Here is a 23,816-nt window from a genome sequence, read left to right as displayed (position 1 = left end):
AGGGAAATTCTGAAAGCAAGAAGTCTGTGTTAGGGAGCTTAGGCACAGAGTGATGATGGCCTGAAGCAGGACGGGAATGAAAAGGAAGGAGAGGATAGGAGAAGCGTGGTAAGGTGGGTGAGATGAGGGGGCTGCAGCCAGAGGAAGGCGAGAGCTTCTGAGCCAAATAATAGAAAGAGTAATGGTTAGAAAATCAGGAATAATGGCTGATGGGGGTGGGTGTGACTAGGCCTTCCATTGTCAATGTGGATTTCTGATAAAAAGACAGGATTTAAGAGTGTTGCCTGAACAGAGTGGATAGTGGAGACTTTAAGACACATCTGGAAAATGGGAATAAAGATAACGCTCGGAGTTGTTATCAGAAATAAACTGAGTTAATGCCTGCAGAGTCACCAATACTACCTTTGGCATATAACAGACAATTAGTATTACCTTTTATTATATTTTACTATGGGTTTTAGCAAAAGACGATTTTGTGAAGTATTAGAACTGATGCTCTTGAAGCTGTGAAAGCCATCTGCTTGGTGTGTTTTCTTAGTGCCCCAAATGGAAGTTCATATGGTCTAATTCATATACTTCTCTTGCTACAGAGGAAGTGACAGCCCATGCTATCATTATTCATGGGTAGTTGTTGATTACTCTTTGCAAGGACTGTTCAGGTTGTGTTTTTTACATCACTGATTAAAGACTTTTTTTTTTTAATATTCTATTTATTTGAAAGACAGGGTTACAGAGAAAGGTAGAGACAGAGAGAGAGTGGGGCCTGTGCTGTGGCATAGCAGGTAAAGCTGCTGCCTGCAGTGCTGGCATCTCATGGATGCTGGTTCAAGTCCGGCCTGCTCCACTTCCGATCCAGCTCTCTGCTATGGCCTGGGAAAGCAGTGGAAGATGGCCCAAGTCCTTAGGCCCCTGCACCTGCGTGGGAACCCTGAGGAAGCTCCTAGCTCCTGGTTTTGGATCAGCAGGGCACCAGCTGTTATAGCCATCTGGAAAGTGAACCAGCAGATGGAAGACCTCTCTCTCTCTCTTCCCTCTCTCCACCTGTCTCTCTGCCTCTCTCTGCAAGTCTGCCTTTCAAATAAATAAATAAATCTTTAAAAAAGAGAGAGAAGTCTTCCATCTGGTGCACCTCACAAATGGCCACAACAGCTGGAGCCAAGCTGATCTGGAGCCAAGAGCTCCTTCCGGGTCTCTCACCTGGGTACAGGAGAGCAAGGATTTGAGTCATCTTCCACTGCTTTCCCAGCCACATTAGCGGGGAGCTGGATCTGAAGTACAGCATCTGGGACTTGAGCCAGCACCCATATGGGATGCAATGCTGCAGGCCGGCTTTAACCTGCTGTACCACAGCACCAGCGTCTGGTTAAAGATTTTAACGAGCCATGTTTTGTTTTCATTTCCTTGTATCCAGTATCAATTCAGTTTTAAGGGGCTTATCAAGAGCTTCATTGGAAAAAGAATATTAACTCAGTGCATTAAAACTTGATGCATTCAGAGTGTAGTGGACTTGCACAACAATGGAAGGAGGCCAGGTGATGGAGACTTGTTTAGGAAGAGTTGTAGTGCTCCTGTCTGGGCATCTTTACATTTGACAGGTCAGTGCATTCTGAGAGAATTATCCTGGTTTGTTTGAAATCCCCAAAAGCTTCCTCAGCTGTTATCAGTCATTCTGATAGTTTGCAGACAAGCCATTGATTGTCCAGGGGTGGGGAACGTCCAGCTCGCAGGCCATATAAGGCCAGCGAAATCATTTGGTCTGGCCCTGCCAAGGTAACCACAAGCGAGACTCGAAATTCAATAAATCTATAGCAGGTTAATTTTAAATTGGTGATGTCATATGGCCCAGGAATGATGTTCCAATTATCTGAATGTCCCTTTGTAGAAAAAAGGTTCCCCATTCTTGGTAAGCTATTGGGTAGGTATCATTATAGGAATGTTACTACAGCTGTTTGAGTCAGATGGTTTTCCTATGACAAGTTTCGGTGTCTCTGCTTAAAATGCACCAGCATTGCCTCCAGTTCTCTCCACGCTATCTTGAGGCCTTAGTGTGCTTCAGGCAGGGCCAAGATTTGAACCCATGTGAAGCCAACTGAGAATCCTATGCACTGTTTCATTGTGTGTCTCATAACTCTCATCCTTGCCTCTTCTGCCATGATTACCATGAAAAAGCCCCTTAATGGCACCGTATTTAATTGTGTTTATTATTGCCTTCAGTAAAGGCCTATATGGTCTTGGCTTTCCCTGCCGTGGTCTCCTCCCATATCCCTCTCTGCCCTGGTGCTGGCTCTGTTACTTAGGCCCTGTGGAGAGTGTTCAGCCCCGAATCATCTAGTTGACTCTGTTGTAATTTGGGTCTGTCTCAGATAATACCTTCTCAGTGCGGCTTTTCCTGACTTCTTAATGTTATAGCCATTACAGTATGATGTTACTCCCTTTGCTTTCATTCACAGAGGTTGTTATTCATTTTTTGTCCATTTGTTGTCTTTCTGCCCCCACCATCCAAGATTTATTTGTAAGAACAGGGAACTGCCTTTCTTGTTCATTATTGTATCTGACATTGCTGGTGCATAGTAGCTGTTTAATAAAAATCTATGTAGTGAATAACATTCTAAGGAACTTTACTTTCTGATATTTAAAGCCCATTAGTTTCTACAAGAATTTTTCACAAAACCCTAGGATTTATTTATTTATTTGACTTATTAATAATATTAGGAGTTCAGTAGTAAAGTAAGTTTGGGAAATGCTATGTTAAGCAAAACAAAACAAGATTATGTATTATAGTTCATGGCAGAGTCTACCCTGTGCTCATATACACCATCTCTAAAAGGTTAGCACTGTGTCAAAAGTGTGTGTGACAACGAAAGTTTTCACTGGGAAGTACCACACTGAGCTGCTGTTCTTTACAACACATTCTGGGAAATGTTGTCTTCGATAAAAACCCATTGCAACAGAAAGGGGGCAAGGGTCCTACACTGACTGTAAGGAGGCAGATGTACACTGACTATAAAGAGAGGAGAAAAAAAAGAAAGCCTATAGAAAAGTGACAGAAGGATTTGGAAGGAGTATAGTAGTTGACGTGTTTCAGTTTTGTGCTAACAGCCAGCCCCACCTACTGGACTTTTCTGTCCAGCAGCTGGTAGAGTGGTTGCCTAGCATGGGCAGACAAAAATATGTGTTGTGTATTCAGTGATGAGGAAATAACAGTGTTCCAGGATCAGTTTTTCTTACGTTGATTTTATATCCTGCCACTCAATGAATTCATTTAAATTCAGATTTTTGGTGGAGTGTTTGGGCTTTTCTATACATAAGATTATGTTGTTCACAAACAATTTCCTTTGCAATTTGGATGCTTTTTTTTTTTCTCTTGCCTAATTGCTCTGGCTGGAACTTCCAGTGCTATGTTGAGTAAAAGTGTTGTGAGGAGGCGTCACTGTCATGTTCCGTATCTCAAAGCCTTCAGCTTTTCCCCATTGCACATGATATTAGCTGTTGAATTCTTTATACAGCATTTTTTGTGTGAGGTATGTTTCTTCTATACCTAAATTGTTTATAGAGTTTTTGTTATCACAGGAGGTTGGATTTTATCAGATTCCTTTTCAGTGTCTATTGAGAGGATCACATGATTTCATTCATTCTATTTATAGGTTGTATCACATTTATTGATTTCTCTATGCTGAACCATCCTTGCATCTCTGGGATAAATTTCACTTAATCTTTTTTTTCTGTGCTATTGGATTCAGTTTGCTTGAATGTTGGAGATTTTTGCATCTGTCTTTAGCAATATTGATGTGTGGTTTTCTTTTTTAGTTATGTCCTTTTCTAGTTTTAGTACTAGATTGATGCAAACCCTTGAGGAATGAATTTGGAAGAATTTCTCCTCTTTAATATTTTGAAGTAGTTTGCAAAATATCAGCAGTAGCTATTAGTGTGGTGCAAAGTAAAGCTTGACGTTCATTGTTTTGTGAATGAGTTTGCAATTGTTCAAGCACCATTTGTTGAAATATCCATTCTTTTTTAACTGAAAGCAAATTTTATGACAAAATTACCCTATGGCCCATATAGAAAAGTGCTGGATGTAAAAGAATAAATATGTGTTTCAAAAAGTTATTTGTTACCATAACTTCAAAAAGCTGTAATGTGTTACTGGCATTTGTTATTAATGGTCTAGACAACCAATATTCTCTATTTAAATTTTCACAAAGCATGCCATGAAATACCAAGGGACCAGTAGTAATTATTTTTGGAGATATGATGGCCATCATAAGCTTGAAAGGGTAGTGTTAACATAGGTCAATTTAAGAGAGCTGGGGTCCTGCAGAGTGGTATGGTAGGTTAAGCCTCCATCTGTGGCACCAGCATCCCATATTGACACTGGGTCGAGTCCCGGCTGTTCCCCTTCTATCCAACTCCCTGCTAATCACCTGGGAAAGCAGTGAAAAATGGCCCAAGTGATTGGGCCCCGGCACCCATATGGGAGACCTGGAAGAAGTTCCTGGCTCCTGGCTTCAGATCAGCCCAGCTCTGGCTGTTGGAGCCATTTGGGGAATGAACCAGCAGATAAAAGATCTTTCTTTCTGTCTCTCCCTCTCTTGGTAACTCTGCCTCTCAAATAAATGAATAAGTCTTTAAAAGAAAGGACTGGAGATCCTAATTTTCCCTGTAAATGTGGAGTACCATTTGTTAGGAGGTTATTTTTGTGGAATCTTTATTTATGTGAAGGTTGTATACCCATTTGTTGCCTCAGTTAATTTTCACTGACACAAAATGTCTTAGTAAAGATGATGACGACTAGCTAGATTGACTAAATAGTTGTGGGCATACAAAACTGCTATGTATGAATTTAAGCTGCAACAACAATTAAAAGTGCTGTGCTAACATTTAATAAAAGTAAGCTCATGTAGAAGATAAATAGAAATACAACTATCAGGTAAGTCTTATGTTATTTCAGCTTCAAGAAACTTCTCTAAGAATAAAAGCTGCTTATATTGGGACTTTTCTCAAAAATTTGTTGCAGGTGTTTCCTATTTTAAGTAAATTTTTGGGTGAAACTTTCAAACAGGATTAATTAGAGAATTATTCTTAGCTTTTTTCAGACGATTATTGCAGCTTACAAGGCAGCCTGGAATTCCTCTTAATTTCAGATATCCCTAATGCTTGCAAGAGATGTTTTCATTTGCTATAAAGTGTGATTCTCCAGGAACATAGCTGGTTCCTAGGTCAAATGAGAATGTATTGTCACTAGAGGGCAGTAAGCACAAACAGATTTAGTGAATTTGCTTCAGTTAAAGATTCATTTTTGTTTAATATTAGCATTAATCACATTTATAATGTGAACATCGATGTAGCATTCTGTTATTTAAAACAGTGGTTATAAGTGAATTCTAGATTATTTTATATCTCTAAAAATATCTTAAGATGTTTAAAAGCAAAGGGAGACTGAGTGTTTTGAAGACACTAGTTTTCTGTAACTACTGCATTCAATATCTGAAGTTTAACTTTGCCTCAGAATTCTTCAAGAGGCATTTAGTAATTGGACTTGCATTTCTTTAGCTTGACAGTACTGGCTATATGAGAGCCCATTTTATAGAAATTTGTTTCTTAATAAAAACTACCAGAACTTTAAATATATAAATATATATGATATATAGATAAGATTTGTTTGTATGTATGTATGACATATATATATATGTAAGATTTGTTTTATATGTATGTATAAGATTTGTTTGAAAGGGAAAGAGCTCCCCAAATGTCCACAATAGCTGTGGCTGGGCCAGGCTGAAGCCAGGAGTCAGGAACTCTGTCCTGGTCCCCTACCAGGGTGGCAGGGGACCAGACACTTAAGTCATCTTCTGTTGCCCTTCCAGGCACTTTAGCAAGACGCTAGAATCAGGAGTGGAGCTGTGACTTGAAGTCAAGTACTCCAGTATAGGTTGCAGGCATCCCTAGTGGCATCTTAAACACTGTTCTAAACATCCACCCTTAGAATTTTCATTCGAAAATTATAAAACATTAATTATAGGATAAATTATTGTACAATAGTATAAGTCATATTAAAAACAATGTCATCGCCAGGAAAAAAAATCCCTTAGGCTAGAAAAATCTAATACAGTTAATTTACACAGTATTTCTTAAATACTTCAAGCATACTAACGTACAGCTTGAAATTCATTATGTTAATAGACCTATTGTATAAGCTCTAGGTTAAATATAGAACAATGCCTAAAATACATTTTCTGACACTTTAGAGTACCTTGAAGCCAGCTACCCTGGGTTCACATCTCAGCCCTGCGATTTTCTGGCACTGTGATCTTGAGCAAGACACCTGACGTCTGTGAGCCCTCATTTTCCAATACTAAGATTTTTCTTTCTCTGTATTCAAAAATGTCTTTGGGCTCTTAACTCCTGTTGCAAAGTCAGCGATACCAGCATGTATTAATGTGTTGAGATTCAACTCTAGGGGCCGTCTCTGTGGCACAGTGGGTTAAAGCCCCATTCGGCAATGCCAGCATTCCATATGGGTGCCGGTTCGTGTCCCAGCTGCTCCATTTCCTATCCAGCTCTCTGCTACGGCCTGGGGAAGCAGTAGAAGATGGCCCAAATCCTTGGGCCCCTGCATCCCTATGGAAAACCCTGAGCAAACTCTTGGCTTTAGATTGGCACAGCTCCGGCTGTTGCCACCATCTGGGAAGTGAACCAGTGGATGGAAGACCCCTCTCCGTCTCTTTCTCTCTCTCTGCTTCTGCCTCTCTGTAACTCTGCCTTTCAAATAAATAAGTAAATCTTAAAGATTCCAACTCTATCAGCAAACTTTTTAATTATCCTGAAATAGTCCAGAAGGATAGTTGATTGCTTGGGGTATCAGTTAACTGATAAAATAAGGAGTAAAAGAGGAGTGGTATCTCAAGATTCTGTGAAATACTTTTAAGGAAAGGAAAAAGAGAAACAAATATATGATTAGACACCCATGCGTGCATATGAAGTCATCTGGGTGTTTGAGAGCAGTGGCTTAGAAATAGGGCAGCTGGGGGCAGGAGCAGAGGTGCCGGCCCCTCCATTTGTGTTGTCAGGGCTTCTCTTCTTCCTCTTCCGACCCTGCTGTCCCTGTTGCACGGGCTCATCTCACTGTGAGGTGGGGCACCTGCTTCCTGACTCTGCTAGTTGATAGGGTCCACCTAGTCCAGAGATCTGGACACAGTGATGGGAACCATGGTTCTTTCATTCAACACTGTAGAGTCAGCAGAAGGGTTAAGGTAAAGGGATCCACTCCTAGAATCATATTTATCATAGAATTTGCATCAGCCTCATCATATGACAGCTGTCATATGCCATTAAGAGCAAAGCATGAAAGAGGCAGGGAACTGCATCTTAGCGTTGTTGCCTGTGGGACAAGTTATTGAATATTTAAGAATATCCAACCTTTCATCTTATAGTGGGAATGTTAACTCTCTTATGAGGATGTTATGCCATTTAGAAATAAGGCATATAAAGCTCTTAGAGTACAGCAGGTGGTACACCTTAGCTAATTTCTCCATGGAAATTGGCAGAAGCCGGTTATGACTGCTAGAATTCCATCTTTTTCCCCATCCATAGTTCTCTCCTGGGATGTCTAGATTATGAAGACTGGTCTGCCTGTTGTAATGAGGAAAATGAAATGAGTTTTAATTTGGCTCAGGGCTTTATTTAAAAAAATTTACTCCCCAAAATATGGATGGAAACCATCCTTGGCTCTTCTTAGCACTGGTAAAGATTAGGGATTTGCAGGTGAATCTTTCTAATCTGGGTCCTGTTGCATAGTAATTGCTGGAGTCTATGGAATGACAGCATCACTATCCAGAAGGAGATGTGGCGGTGGGTGTTGGGGGTTGGAGGAGAAGTGATATGTGTCTTTCTCATCTCACATCCTCCACCCTGGTTGAGGTGGGGAAGGTCACACAGCTGAAACAACTGGAATGGTGACTCTGAACACTGAGGAACCTGCAGGCGATTTTCAGGGCACAGTGTTGGGGGTGTGCTCTTGGCACTGGGTGGGCACAGGACCGGGAGGCTAGCCATCCTGGAATGCACAGTCTGCACTTCCCCAGGGAGGACTGCTGTGTACCTCACAAGACTGCCAGCAGCTCCCAGCAGCCATCTGTGTGGGTGAGAGATGGACTTGCCCCGGATTTTTAAAAAGTTTGTGGAAATGTGATTTATGAAAAACACTCTGCGTGGATTTCAGAATATTTTTGCACTGAAAGTAAGTTATCTTTTAATTCTATTTCCCACAAAAATTTTAAGGTACCCTCGTATAGTTATCTGAGCCTAGAGCCCAACTGCTTCTAACACGTGAACACTAAAGCTTTTTATATGGTTTTATTCCACAGGAAATGTCTCAGTAGTGCAGCGGTAGTACCTATCCAGGGAGGATTGCACTTTGTTACATCCGAAACCTTTGCAAGAGTAGTTCATCATTTCTGGGGTGTAACACCTTGTATTCATTTTCACGTTCACTTTCATGGTGATTCTCCATATCAGAGAACTCATAGCAAACACACAAAGAGCACTCGCTATATTCTCTAGTTGAATTGTCACAGCTCCATAAGGTAGATACTACTATTAATATTTTACAAGAGAGTAAACTGAAGCATAAGGTTTTTTTACTCTTTTTAATGTAGTTGTGTATAAATATATTTTTGTAGTATTTAATATAAATTATTCCTTTATTGATATGCCTCTATACTGATTGTTTCAGAGTATCTGTGTAGAGAGTATTTAATATTTAATCTGTGTATATATTTAGTAAAGAATATATATAGGAAGCATATCTGGGAATTTCACCTCAGGATTACAAAGCAGTGTTACAAAAAGGGAAAAATTAACTTAGTTTAAAGCTCATTAAGAATGAAATAACTTGGTAGATGGATTACAGAAAGGAGGGAGGGCAGTCAGTGAGGCTGGTCTTGCTCTGGACCAGGGTCAAGCACAGTTAGGATTTGAATGACATGAGCACGCTTACCGCTTGCTCTTCAGAGGGAGTGCATCCACCCTGCACCTACCCTGCTCCTGTTCTCGCCTCAGGCCTTTGCCTTCTGTGTTTCCCTCACGTGGCTTCCAGCACTAGGCTGGCCCCCTGTATTCAGATCGCTGGGCACCCTTTGTCACATCAGAGAGGCTTGCCCTGATCATGTGTAATACAGGAACCTCCATATCCAACGCCTTGTGGCCTGCATGCCATTTCTCTTTGTGTGCACGAACCATTCCATGAAGCATTGCGTATTTATTAACTTAGTTGAACGTAAGCTCCAGGGGAAAAATCTACTTCACTGCCACTGTACCCCCATCATCCAGGACAGTGCCTGGCACGTGGTGGGAGCTTAATATACATTTCTTGAACAAACAGGCAAATGTAGAATAGTTAGAATTTAGACAAGAACTGAGTATGTGGTCTTGATTTGCACTTTGAATGCTTTAAATCTGACTGCAAAAGACCAGTGCTTGCTCTTGTACTGCTTCTTGTGCTCTCTCCCCCCTCACTCTTTATGAAGGTGGGTGGATTCTGGGTTGCACACTTCAGAGAAGTTAAGGAGAGTGAAAGACCAGTTTGATGGAAGCAGAGTAGAAGCAGGAGGTTATTAGAGGCAGTGAATTCATTAAACAGACACAGGGTTGTCTCCTGTATTGTAGAGGTGCGTGGAAAGCTGAGCTTCCGTGACCAGAGTGGAGATGGAGAAGAGCAGCTGCAGCCGCCTTGGGGTTGGGGTCAGGTGATGGCCTCTGGAGCCAGCAGGAGTGGGGCTGTGATCAGCAGGCAAGGCAGGTGATAGTCACTAGCTTGGGAGTAACTGTGGCTGCCTTTAGGGAACATTGGTCTGGCAGTAGAGACCTGTAAGGACCTGGAAGGGGAAAAGCCAGAAGCGGGAGGAGGAGTTAAGAAGGAATTACAGTGTTTTGGATCTGAGACAAGGAGTGATGTGATATAGTTGAGAGGAAACAGTATATTTTTAAAAAATCTAGTAGGTTACACAAAAATATAGGTAGAATGATGGAATGAGTATCGTCATCTGATAACTGCTTATCATTTCCTGTGTGTCATTGCTTGTTTTACATGCTTTGCATGTATTACTTCATTTAATCCTCATACTGACTGGTTATTTATTGCGACATAACAAATCACTTCAAAGTTGAAATGCTGCTTGACTTTTATGAGTTGACATGGTTTAATAGGCTGACTGGGTTTGGCTGACATTCTCACTTGGAGTTCTTTATGTGGTTGCTGGGACTGGATCAGCTGAAAGCCCAACTGGGGTGGCTGACCACAATGGCTCTTTCACCCTCCAGTCTGCCTCTGGCTGGCATGGGTGGAGACTGATTGGGCATATGTGCTTGCTCTTGTACTGCCTCTTGTGCTCTCTCCCCCCTCACTCTTTATGAAGGTGGGTGGATTCCGGGTTGCACACTTCAGAGAAGTTAAGGAGAGTGAAAGACCAGAAAAAAGGAAGACCTTGATATTCTCCCAGGACTGGTTTTAGTGGCGTGTTGGTGTCTTAAGTTCTTTCTTATATAGAGAATTAAGATGAATTTAGGAAATGAACTCAGTTGGTGTGGACAGTGGGTGAGAATGTGAGTGCAAAGGACCGGCACGGGTCTACACAGGGTACTGTGTGGAAATACGTAGATGGCAGGAAGACTGGAGTGGTCATGTCGGCAGGTCAGAGATGCACAAGCGCTGAAATGGAGATGTGATAGAATGGGCAGAATTCCATACTAACAGTCAAAGCTAGGTTTCCCTTGTTTCTGATTCACAAGACCTATCTAGTATAAAAGTTGAACAATAGTAACAGAAAGACCTGATGACCCCAGGGCTCCATTCTTTGTTCCCCTTTCTTAACTCTGGTACACTCAAAAATTTTCTGTTCTTATAAAAATACAGATCCTGAGATCTGGTACAGAATTCTGCGTTCTTTACCCCACACAGTGCATGTAGCTCTTCGCGTCTTTTCTCTCCCAGTCAGGTTTCTAATAGATCTCCACCCCTGGATTTGGGCAGTTACAGAGCTCAGCCATGCGTATCCATAGAAACAAAGGGGCTGAGAACACCCTTGCCACACAGGTGAGGGGATGTGGCATTTCCAACCCTGTGTTCTGAACATGGGTGGTATATCACGACCACCGTGCTGTTCTGTTGGAGGGAGAAGGAACCCTGGCTACATCTGCATCACGGGGGAAGCCTCATATTGGATCTGTAAAGGGGGGGGGGGGGCTATGAGAATGCCCCATTGCCCATTCCACAGCAGCTTTTATTGGGAAGTCAGGGAATATTAAAATTCATTCGAGCGGCTCCAGGCTGCTCGGCCATCCTTATTCAAGAATGAAGTGCAGGTTTTGCGTAGTTGTATGGTCGTTATTCATCGCAGCGAGAGGGAAGCTTCATTCATCTTTTCAGTCTGCAGTCTCGGAGCAGGAGGGATCCCATTACGAAAAGGCCTTTACCGGGGTGGGGAGGAACAGCCTCCTCCCTAGAGGCTCGCCTGTGCCAGCCAATCACAAAGCAGCCTGTGCCGAGTCCCCGCCCCTCCGCCCTTTCTGACTGAGGGATGGAATGCAATAGGTGCAGAGTTGGGGTTCTGTGGGAGGGGTTTCTTGTCACTCTTCCCGGCTTCCCCGCAGTTCCTTATTTGGTAGCTTTTGACAGAACTAGTCTTTCTTGCAGCTAAGCATCTTGGCATACATTATTCATTAAGCTCTGGAGCTCAGGGAGAGAAAGATGCAGACCCTTAGATGTTTAGCCATCCCTTTATCACATGGGTTTCCTTTATGCAGAATAGTTGTTGAATCTGGTTCCATTCTGGAGTTCTGCAGATGGCATGTGTTCAGTGGGAAGACGGCCGGATGGGGTCTAAGGCCAGGCTTTCTGATGTACACTCAATGACCAAAAAGCGTTAGAATCCCGCACCCACTGCGTGGCTTGTGGAGATTGTGAAAGTATCAAGGTTTTTGAAGATCCATCTTAGAACTTACTGTCTCCTTATATATAATCAATCAAAAATGCCTGAAGCAAACTATTTGCTGTCAGTGTCTTGGGGCTACATAAAGGTAAGATTTATTTTGCATTGAGAACTGATTATATAACTGAGAGTTTTAACAAATTATAGTGGAATCTAGGCTAAGAAATTTTCTACTTTTTCCTTAGATTTGAATTATGAAAGAAATTATGGCTTTTAGTGGTCAAGATAATGCAGTGTAACTTGTATCAAGTGTAGTTTGGGTGTTAAGAGTTTTTTTGTTATGCAGTGGTTTTCTGTCATATTTACAGGTTTGAGTTGTTCTCTGAAATATCAAGGTTATTAAATGAATTCATTGAAAATGAATAATTGGGCCAAGTTTTTTTATATTAGTTTATAGATGCTAGTGAGCGTATGGCACTTTGTGTATACAGTTTATTTGTGGTTCTTTCTAAAAATGTGTACTAGTGTAGCCTGATTAGGTGACATTAAAAACTGACATTACTATATAAGTGATATTTTTATTAAAATGAAGACCTGATTATATACTGAAACTGGAAGAAAGTTTGTATGATACTCTTGTTAATAAGTGAATTGATACACCAAATATTAAAATTGTGTTCATGCTTAGCAGGCTTTTTGCATGCTGTTAGCATTGTGGTCCTATTTCTATTATGAAAGCTTCAGACAGAAATACCTTACTCTCAAATGAAGCATCACTTCAGAAATTTAGACTTACCCTGGAATATTTGAGCTTATCACACACATTTGTAAAGATTCCTTTTCTATTACTTTAAGGACTTTCAAATTGAAGTTTTTTACAATTTCTTTTTGAAGGAAGATTTCTCACTTGATGATCAGATTTGCTAGAATTCTTAGAAAACTTACTTCAATTTCAGTTGGCCAAATCGCTGTGATTCCTATGGATGGTCCAGATTTTGTAACTTATTTTTTGAAATATAGGCTTTGATTATTTGATTTTTACTAGCCATTTGTTTGCGAGTTTTAAAAGATATTTAGAAGTATAGAGAGTAATATAAGAAGTATCCATAATGCCCCCTAGAATTCCTCTTTTAGTGTTTCGCCGGTTTTACACAATGCATTTTTGCAGAGCTTTGTATTTGTATTATGATGAATAATACCTGGAGGAATATCAGTATATAATTTTATATATACTTATCTCTTGAGTAAAATTTTTACTCAACAGTTTTGCTTGTATGTTAATACTGTACTCCTGATAACATTTCAGAAAGGCAAATGTATATTTGGTCTTAGATAGTTTGAAGGATTTGTTTTTATCTAGCCAAAGTGGTATCTTTTTTTAATTGGTTCTTAACACTTGCATCTGCCAAACTTGTAATGCCTCAAAGTGCAGCGTATTCAAATGATCATAAGCAGAATTTTGGGTAATAAGCATTTCCTTTCTGTTTGACCTGTGCTACTTCCTTAAATATGTGCTAGGAGGATATGCAGTACACCCAGTAGTACGCTGGTGTGATCTGGAGTTCAGGGGATCATATTTAAAAGCATTTTGTTACTTTCCTTCCTGAACAGTCTTAAATACAGAATGTAAATTGGAGACATGAAGCTGTAAAACACAAAGTACAGTATTGAGAGTCAACTGCATTTTCGTTTTCCATTTTGCCTTAAATGCTCACACAGACATTCTGATGCAGAAAGAGAACAAAGGACTGGAGAAATCTTCCTCTCTTCTTGGTTGCAAACCGGATTCGGTGTATTGTTTCCAGACTATTTAGGCCCAAAATAAGGAGATACTCATCCATAGAAAATATTTTAGGGGTCACTTTAAAAATATAATTCCTTAGATTGTTTTGCATTTTCAAAAAAATTGTTTTGAAAAGCAGTTCTATATTTTGCATCTTCTGAATCCATGGTTTAAAATAATGGTGTTCCAGTAAGAATATATTTTATTAGCATTTATAGTCATCCTGTGCCTCCCACCATGGTTATAGTTATCTTAAAATGAGACATGCTGCTTATGTTCAAGAATGTGCATCTAGCATATTACTCTTTACTAATTATATACTTGGAAACCAATTTATGCTAGCAGCTACCAGTTGAAAAAGCACTTGTGGTCATTTTTTGGACTGAAGATTTTGTATCAATATCAAAGCAAAGGGAAACAAATTCCTTTCAGAAAATACTTTTATGTTGTGACTTCGTTGACTCTGAAAATTCTCACACTCCATCCCTTGAGAAAGAGTTGCGTCAGATATCGTCTCTTCAATAAATTAGTTTAAGATGAAGCATTGACTTTCCGGAGCAGTTGGGTCATGAAGGGTTGTGCTTTTCCAGCAAAGACAGAATAGTCTGGGAATGATGTATATGCTGCAGAAATGGTCAGTGGACTATGCATTTATTCAGTCTGCACAGTAGTTAGATTCCTTTCAGTGGCCTTTTGTGTCCTCTTTAGTACTACCTGGCTATTTTAATGGCTTTTATAAGCTAACCTCTGGGAAAATTGCACTTCATTCTCTATATTCTTCCAGAAAAATCCAACAATGATTGTAGCACAACTACATGTAATAGGCGCATGTTTCTGCCTGAGCATGTAGCAACATATGCTCTGCACCGGGTTATGTCTAAGTTCGAAGGAGAGGCTGTGCACAACCAGGTCCCTGTCTAACTTTGCCAGTTGCCCCCCAAGAAGGTTTGAGTCATCATTGTTGAACTTTGTTGAGAGAAGGGCAAGGTGGACAGCAGCTCCTATACAGACTTGTGTAGTAGACTGCTCCCATGTAGCAGTAGCTGAAACCCCAGCTGTTCACTCATCTTTTATAAAAGGACTTTCCCTGGGCGGGGTCATTCTTAACAGCCACTGTTAGCTCCAAACATGGACAGTTTCAGGTCAGAGAGAGAGTTCATTGAATGCATGTTTATCATGACAGTTTATCAGACTGCTTGGAATGTGCTTACCTAATGAGTAGACTTTTCCAAGGGTGAAATTTAAAGCAGATTTTCTTAACTGGGAGACATTATGCATATTACTGTTGTGTTTGAAATACAGCCAGTTTTCTATATAATCACAGTACTGAATTCTTGTATGAAATTGAAGGAAGGAGGGGCTAGCTCTTCAGTTACACATTTTCATGATTATACCTATAGCCAAGACCACCATCTGCCTATCCTGTGAAGATAAAAATCAGCTATGAAAGGCCCAGAGGGCCCATGAGAGAACTGGGGAAATGCTCTATGTATACCCTGTGTGGTGTGGTGGGCTAAATAGCTTATTTAAGTAGCTTATCACCCATACTGTACTCACGAAAATTTAACTTTTGTATCGATGGACCGAAATTTGAACACCATTGTAAATATTTTTTTAAATATTTTATTTGAAAGGCAGAGTTATGGTTTTCTCCCCCAATGGTTACAATGGTTGGGGCTGGGCCAGGCTGAAGCCAGGCGCCTGGAACTCCATTCAGGTCTCCCATGTGGATACTGGAGCCCAAGCACTTGGATCGTCTTCTGCTGCTTTCTCAGGCCACATAAGCAGGGAGCTTGAGCAGAAGTGGAGTAGCTGGGGTTCAAACCAGCACCCATATGGGATGCCGGCATTGTACACGGCGGCCTAACCTGCTGTGCCACAACACTGGCCCCAAAATGTAAATATTTTTAGAAGGCCCCAAATTATGCTTTTTTCCTGTAGAACATATATAACGCTAAGTGAAAAGTAGCGGTGAGCAATGCTTTATATATATCGTGCCAGTTTTTTTTTTTTTTTTTTTTTTTTTGACAGGCAGAGTGGACAGAGAGAAAGGTCTTCCTTTTTGCCGTTGGTTCACCCTCCATTGGCTGCCGCGGCCAGCGCACCACGCTGATCCGAAGGCAGGAGCCAGGTGCTTCTCCTGGTCTCCCATGGGGTGCAGGGCCCAAGCACATGGGCCATCCTCCACTGCACTCCCTGGCCACAGCAGAGAGCTGGCCTGGAAGTGGGGCAACCGGGACAGAATCCGGTGCCCCGACAGGGACTAGAACCTGGTGTGCCGGCGCCGCTAGGCGGAGGATTAGCCTAGTGAGCCACGGCACCGGCCATCATGCCAGTTTTAAATATACATACTTAAATACATAGAAGTGCAGTAACAAGTCTTAGAAGGAAATATGGCTAAATATCTATGGTTATCTCTGAGCAGAGGGGATGTGTTATTTTTTTCTATATAGCTTTCCAGATTTTCTGTAGTACATGTGTATTTTGTAGTTAGAAGGTATAAAAATACAGGAATAAACTGAACTTTGCTCCTTTGTGTTCCCTACACCTATAAATTGATGACCAGAATTTATATTGGCCGTGTCTAGTTGTTCTCTCTGGACTACAGGAAAATGCTAATTTGCATTTCCTGTATCCAGCCGTCTATTGAAATGGGTTTTGTTCTCTCTGGTGATGGTTAAATTGTTTGTTAATCCAGATGGTCAATAAGATTGACTTTGGAAGAGATTTAGCAAAATACATTGAGTTAGAAAATCGTGGCATAAATTATGCAGAAAAGTATTTTCTGAAAATTCGAAATAGCCAGCTCAATACTAACACTTCAAAACTGCTTAAAGGTTAACTCACTATTCACTTTGGTACTTTTGTGAGAATTTGTGGAAAAATTAGCTTTGAAAGGCTACTAAGCATAGAGTGAAATAGCAGTTCATTTTTTTTTTACTAAGTATCCATTTGTATAGGAAATATGCATTATTTCTGTATAATTAAGAACCAGTTGGTGGGTGTGGAAGCACAAAATCTGTGGAAATTTTGGAATTGCATATCAGAGTAGGTTAATTCCAGCATTTCTTTGTAAAGATAACTGACCTGTTTTCTCTTCAGCAGCTTGGGAAATGGGCCAGTAAATACTGTGGATGCTGAGAGCCAATAAATCTCATTCCCCTACTTGAAAAAATTTTATTCAAATTTTTTTTGTCTCCATGGTTGTGGTCAAGTACTCACATTGATTCCGTTGTGCTTTAGAGTAAGAGAGTAGATTTTAGGCTCTGAACAATATTATATATGTCTGCTAGTGATACTTCATTGATAAAAATATAGCTTGGTTTATTGTTTGGTAACATTTCTGTGTGCTTGTGAACTGTTTTTTTTCCTTCTATAAATACTGATAAACATCTTAATATTTTACTCCTGTTTCTTATTAATGCCCTTCAGTGTTGAAACGTGTACTATCCAGTGTGGTAACCACTAGCTACATGTTAAAATTGAGCAAGAATCAAATATGTCTCATTTGCACCAGCCCCATTTAAGGTGTTTAGTAGCCATCAGTGGCAGGAGGCTACTGTCAAGATAGTGTAGATTATGGTATTTTTTCAATATTGGAGAAAGTTCTATTGGATGCCACTCATCTAAATTTTCAGGCCCGTTTAAAAATTATTTGGATATATCATCCTGTGTCTTAGGATATGCTTTTGTTTACTTATATTTTACCTTTCTCTTTTTCAGTTTAAAAGGATGCTGAATCGGGAGCTCACTCATCTCTCTGAAATGAGTCGGTCTGGAAATCAAGTGTCAGAGTACATTTCAAACACATTTTTAGGTAAGAACAGCAGTATCCAATTGAAAAAATATTTTGAGGAAAATCAGGGTACCAACTCCTTTTGAAAACCAAATGTTAATTTTTTTTTCATTCATCATATTAATAATTTGCCTTAGTATGTGAGGCAACAAAGGTATTTAGGACTTTAGAGATTCTCTGAATCACAGATGTATATTGCCATTTTTGTAAAATTAAGCTATAAGTACTTTGTGGAGAGATCTTTGCCATGGGTTGAACAGATTCTTGTTACAATAGAAGTGATCTCCAGCAAACCTGGGTAACTGGTAGCCAAATGCAATGCAATTGGTAAAGAAAGGTTTGCCAATTAGAGCTGTGAGTCTAGGACACTCAAAAGCAACCCCTCTGTCCCAACCACAGAAAGAAAATGCAGTAAGTAAAAAGTCAGTGATCTGAATATATCATGGATATGCATTTATTTTCAAAAGAGAAAAAATTTCTAGAATGTTAAAGTATGTGTGGAAACTGGAATCCTTCCACTAAAATGAATTGTAAATTAAGGCTTACAAAGGTAAACACTTGGTTATCATGAAAGCAAGTCAGCACTGGATACATTTTGTATTTTATAGTGGCATTTATTTGCCTAACATTGTATCTGAGGGTACCAAAGAAATCCACATCACATTTTAAATGCGTAACTCAAAAAAGGATAGGAGGCTTCAAGACATTTGTGGAGAAATTGTGGGCAGTTGACCTTGGCAGGGAAGCTGACACTTGGGTTGGATTCCCAGCTTTCAGCCTGGCCCAGCCCTGGCCATGGTATGCATTTGCAGAAGGAATCGGCAGCTTGGAGCTCTGTCTCTCGGATTCTCAAAACATTCAAAGATACCCATTTTCCATGACCTTTTGAAGCTTCCTTGAATCGCTTGGAAACATTTCTTAGCATGTATAAGTGGACAGGTTACATCTTCCATGATAATAAATGTAGAACATTTTCTGCATTGCTTATTCTATTTTTTAAGATAAGCAACATGAAGTGGAAATTCCTTCTCCAACTCAGAAGGAAAAGGAGAAAAAGAAAAGACCAATGTCTCAGATCAGTGGAGTGAAGAAATTGATGCACAGCTCCAGTCTGACAAATTCAAGTATCCCAAGGTTTGGAGTTAAAACTGAACAAGAAGACGTCCTTGCCAAGGTAAGAAGACCCCAGCCAAATTTTGAGTCCTTCTAATTTGTGGAGGACTCTTTTAATTTGAGTTTTAGGAAGTATATAGACTTAAACAGGGGGTTTCTTTGTTTTGCAACTTGCTTTGATAGGCATTAAGAGTTAGAAATCCATCTATTCTGCATTTTAGGTATCTGTGTTGAAGAAGTGCTTTGAGATTGAGATTCAGAGTAGGTAGATAGGTTGTATTGTATCAGTTATTCTTCAGTTTTCACTACATTTATGTGAATGTGGTGCATCAATTATATTGAAAATGAATCATTGCTTGTAAAAAGTCATTTTTCCTTACCTGACTCTGTTCATCAATTCATTTTCTATACCTACCTTCTAATTTTCCGGTACATTTCGTTAACCCCAGGAACTGGAAGACGTGAACAAATGGGGCCTCCATGTTTTCAGAATAGCAGAGCTGTCTGGTAACCGGCCTCTGACTGTTATCATGCACACCATTTTTCAGGTAATGCAGTTGACCTCTGGCTAGTGCGTGCATTTTGGTGTCTTTAGTACTGCTGCCTTCTACCTTTTTTGATTTATTCTTCTTACTGGCTTTATTACCAAGGGATAAATAGAAATACAGGAAGGACTGTGATAGAGTTACACACAGAGGGGCAGAGGCCTAAACACTTGAGCCATTAGCAGAGAGCTGAAGCCCAAGTGGAGCAGCTAGGACCTGCGCCCATAGGGGATGCTGTCATTGTATGTCCGGACTCTGGTCCCTGTTATTCTCCTCTTCAGAAAAATTGAATGCATTAAGCTCCTCTTTGAGCCTTGTCCCAGCACCGGGCTTTAAATGAGAAGCTGAGACTGCAGATTAATGGGACATGGGAGGTTGTTGGTGGCAGCTCCTTCCTGACCCCAGGAAAAGCAGTGGGGCTCCCCTAGGACACTCCGAAGTCCCTGGATCTTCCGACAGGTTTCCTTTTCCCTTGGTAGACATGGGAAAGTTCTATTTCGGTTTCTGGGTTATCTGTAGGCAGCATTGGAGTGTGATTCTTTAACATCCTCGGTGGAAAAATTTTCAGAGAATTTCTATCCCTCCAGGAACGGGATTTATTGAAAACCTTTAAAATTCCAGTGGATACGTTGATCACATACCTTATGACTCTGGAAGACCATTACCACGCGGACGTGGCCTATCACAACAACATCCACGCTGCAGATGTCGTCCAGTCCACTCACGTGCTCTTGTCCACACCTGCTTTAGAGGTAAGCCAGTGTCTCTCAGCCTTTTATTCTTACGACAAGGGTTGTGGTATAGAAAATGCTTGGCTTCACTGAAAGTATAGGGACTATAAGGCAAATGAGTTTTTGATGAAATTTTGCCTGTGGAAGTTGGGCAATGATTTATATTATCTATGATATTTTTAGGTCATCACGACTCTTCCATCTTGATTTCGTTGTTCATGCTGTTCCTATGTTATGGGGAAAGGCCAGTAATTCTAAAAATCTGAGAATGCACAGGAAATCATGTTTTCCAAGGTCAAGAGTATCTCATTATCTAAAAGATTCTTCTTGACACCTTGTGAAAAAAGCTCCGTTTTTACCTCAAAATTCTGGGAAGTTCTCATTTGTTTATCTCAGAGTAATATTACCTGTGTTGTCTAATTTTGCAGGCTGTGTTTACAGATTTGGAGATTCTTGCAGCAATTTTTGCCAGTGCAATACATGATGTAGATCATCCTGGTGTGTCCAATCAATTTCTGATCAATACAAGTAAGTGAAGTTGACATTTCCTGCGGAAATGGATGACTAAAAGGTTTTGTAAACTTGGTATTCTTTTCCACAGCCATAATGTTCTATTGAAACCTGCGAATGATAATGAAGTTTAGCTCTGAAAATTATGTCACATGAAATATTTAATATCTGAAAAACATGCTTCAGTGCTTCTCTAAAGATGAAGGTATCTAAAAGTAAGAGAGATTTAGCATTACCTACTGGAACCTTTATCTAAGTCTTCCTCACTGAGTAGAGCATTTAGTCCACATTAGAGGCTATAGCTCTTTTCCCCATCTCCACTTGTCCAGGCCTTAGTCTTTCCTTTTTAAGTCTCTTTAAAATACTGAAGATGGCAGTTTCTGTTTAGTCTTTTTATCATTACTAACATCTCACCAGACAAAAAGTTTATGGCAGATAGAATTATTTTTGAATGCATGCCTTTTCTAATATACAACTCTTTATACATGAATATTTGGAAAAAATTTTCTGAAATCTATTTGAAAGAGCAGAGACAAATTTTCCATCACTAATTCACTCCTCAGATGGTCCAGGTTTTTGGGTCCCTGTCACCTACATGGCATGCCAGCATTGCAGGTGGCAGTTTAACCATCTACGCTAGAACTCCAGCTTGCTGTGTACCAAAATAACTTGAAAACCTTCACATCCTAATATAAGACAACTTCCCTGAATTTGAAAATGTAAGAGCTGCTAGGGAGTATTTAACATTGGACTTCTGAGACATACCTGGACAGAAAATGTTTAAGTAGTACTTGAACTTTGCCTTAAATGTGCTATAATGTATTAAGCTGTTGTAGGAGGGAAATACAAGTTTACTTTGCATGTTTTTACTTGAGTTTATGGATAATAGTCTTCTCATAGCAGTCTAAATGTAGTATCTACACATTCTCCATGATTTTCTATGCTTAAAAATTATAAAAAAATGCATTTTAGTGACTTGCCTATATAAAGGAAGACTAGGAAGGTCACAGATTTCCTGAGAGACAGTTTGGTTTAGGAACTTTTTTATCTAGGTGAGACAGGATAACATTTTATGTTCTTACCTTGTAAGAATCAGAGCCATCTACACAAATAGTGCACATTGTATGGCATCTGCTGGGTTTATATTGTTAGTGCTGGGATAAATGTAAGGATGAGGAAAACCTTGGTCCACAGGTGAAATAAAGGAACAATTTCAAGGATTATAAATACTTGGAGAGTAACCAAGGATACTTGTCTGGAGTGGAATACCTGATGCTGCTTTTCAAAGTTCTTTGTTATTCAGTGGGACCATAGCAACACAGGGAATTTCCCAATCTCAGGAGAAGGATGATTCCTGAGAATGAATCAGCATTGTCACATGGTGCAAAAAACATCCCAGAGTTGATCAGACCCTTATTAGAATGACAGGCTTAGCTAACTTGTGACTGGGAAACACGTGAGCCGACTTACCAGTTTCATCTGTGCAGCATCAAAAAAGGAATCCCTCTAATAACTTGTGAACTTGTAATAGATGGGATCTCAGTGTTAATTTGCATTTGGTATTAAATCGTTTTTTTTAAAAAAATCTCTTTTTTATGGACAGGTTCACTCTATCAGGTGCACCATTTATTAGGAACTTATTCTCTTACCTCAGGACTTTGTTTCCTGCAATGAAGACTCTATAGGGTTCTTGTCATCAAATTTGGAAACCTATAGTGAGGAGGTTTACGTGTGTTACTGTAAGGAAGCTCCTGTGGCAAGGTTAAGGGAGGTATCGTAGGTGATTGGGCTGGGTCCTAGTCCCGTTACGCTCCTGTTTCTTCTTTGTGATTATATTTTTCTTCATCCTTCCATGTGTTACTTGTATGTACCAGATGATTTGATAGTAATTCTACTTACCTCAATTTAAGCTTGCTGTGAGCAGAGAGGTGATTTTTAGCTGGAATAATCAGTTAAGTGGTTAAGCTTTTTTAGAAACATTAAAGAAGACTTAGTTTCTCATCTGAAATTTCAAAGGACAAAATGTATAAAGAAATCCACAGAATATTTTGACTTCAGTTTTATTTTCTGAACAGCTAGATTATAGCAAAGATGCCCACATTTTGGAAAGACAAATTGATTCCTGTTAGTCATTTGTTCAGAATCTCCATTTTCACAATAAATCTCTAGCAAATATGATTAAGTAGGCATAACTACAGAGACTGTCAAATATCATGCGAGACACTAGGGATATGTGGGTAAATAATGCATTCTGTAGAAAAGCAGCACCTCACAAGTGAATATATGACAGGAGAGGGTGGTAAGTGTGGGAAAAGTGCAGCGTAAGGGCATGAAGAGTAGACAGATGGAAGGAGGGAGACTGGCAGTTTTAATTCCCAGTTGCCAAGGACAAAGGATCAAGTTAAAAACCACTTTTTTTTTTGTCTAGAATTCCTTTTGAGGACTTGGTTTATGCACAGTGTACCATGCCATTACAGTTTCTAGCCCTAAGATAAGTAGAAAGGCTGCAGGAACACATTCTGTCTCATACCGTGGTGTCTGCAAGTCTACCATACAGACCTTCTGACTGTCACTCAAGAGCCTAGTCATTACCTGTTCCCTGTGCCTTTTAAACAAGCTGCTCTCCATGAACTCCTTTTCTTCTTCAAGGCAGTCCAGTAGCAAATCCCAGATTTCAATAATGCATCATCTTCACAGACCTGAAGGGAAGAGCTTGGGTGCTCATTTCAGAGCCAGGTCTGTTTCAGCTCTGAGACATGGCAATTTTACCTCCAACCTGGATGTGATGGATTTGCATTTAACTTATTCTTAAAGTTGCACTCTGCCAAGCAGATCAACAGACCTGTTTATGCAATTTATCTTTTACCTATCAAAGTATGGTAAATTTGAGATTTGGCTTGACCCACGTTTATCTTACTGTAGAGTACATGTCCTTTAATCAGATAGAATTTTCAAACCCTATTTAATTAAGCTTTGGTAAAGGTAGTTTGTTCACCGTGAATTAGCAACAAGATGGAAAATAAGTAAAACTCACCTGAACACTGATTGGTCAACAGCATTCCAGACTTCTCTTTAGGCACAGAGATAGAAGTAAACAGTTATAAATGACCTTTTCATCTGTTTGACATGTTCCTTGTTAAGCATTATTGCATTAATTGGACCCCTGTTAATGAGTATCAACTTGTGTGATACTCTGAGAGTTACATTTTGCTACACATTGCCCACGTGGTATTCAGCAAACTTTATTTTGTTACAGCAGTTTGCTTTTTCCCCATACTCTTGCCAGTTCTGAGTTTGTCCGCCTTTAATATTTTAAATTTGATAGAACTCAAATTTGTTTTTTTGCAGAACCTTTTCTAAAGTATTAGCTTATTTCTGTATTAGTGAAAAGTATCCTTTATTACTAAGCAATTT

At 39.9% G+C, this 23,816-nt stretch overlaps 1 protein-coding gene across 5 annotated transcripts in view; it reads left to right on the top strand.

The window, feature by feature from the left end:
- Window positions 1-23,816, top strand: part of PDE4D (phosphodiesterase 4D) — a 1,616,992-nt gene that overhangs the window by 1,577,387 nt on the left and 15,789 nt on the right. For all 5 annotated transcript variants that reach the window (XM_062212022.1, XM_062212021.1, XM_062212023.1 and 2 more), the window contains 5 exons: window positions 17,431-17,524; window positions 18,505-18,677; window positions 19,066-19,164; window positions 19,749-19,913; window positions 20,321-20,420. In XM_062212022.1, the coding sequence (XP_062068006.1) occupies window positions 17,431-17,524; window positions 18,505-18,677; window positions 19,066-19,164; window positions 19,749-19,913; window positions 20,321-20,420 (631 nt within the window). The remainder of the gene's footprint in view (window positions 1-17,430; window positions 17,525-18,504; window positions 18,678-19,065; window positions 19,165-19,748; window positions 19,914-20,320; window positions 20,421-23,816) is intronic.

This window comes from Lepus europaeus, chromosome 15 (assembly GCF_033115175.1).
Source record: "Lepus europaeus isolate LE1 chromosome 15, mLepTim1.pri, whole genome shotgun sequence".
In the NCBI taxonomy this organism is placed as follows: domain Eukaryota; kingdom Metazoa; phylum Chordata; class Mammalia; order Lagomorpha; family Leporidae; genus Lepus; species Lepus europaeus.
Note: the sequence above shows the minus strand (reverse complement) of the source record. Positions and strands in the feature narration are given on the sequence as shown.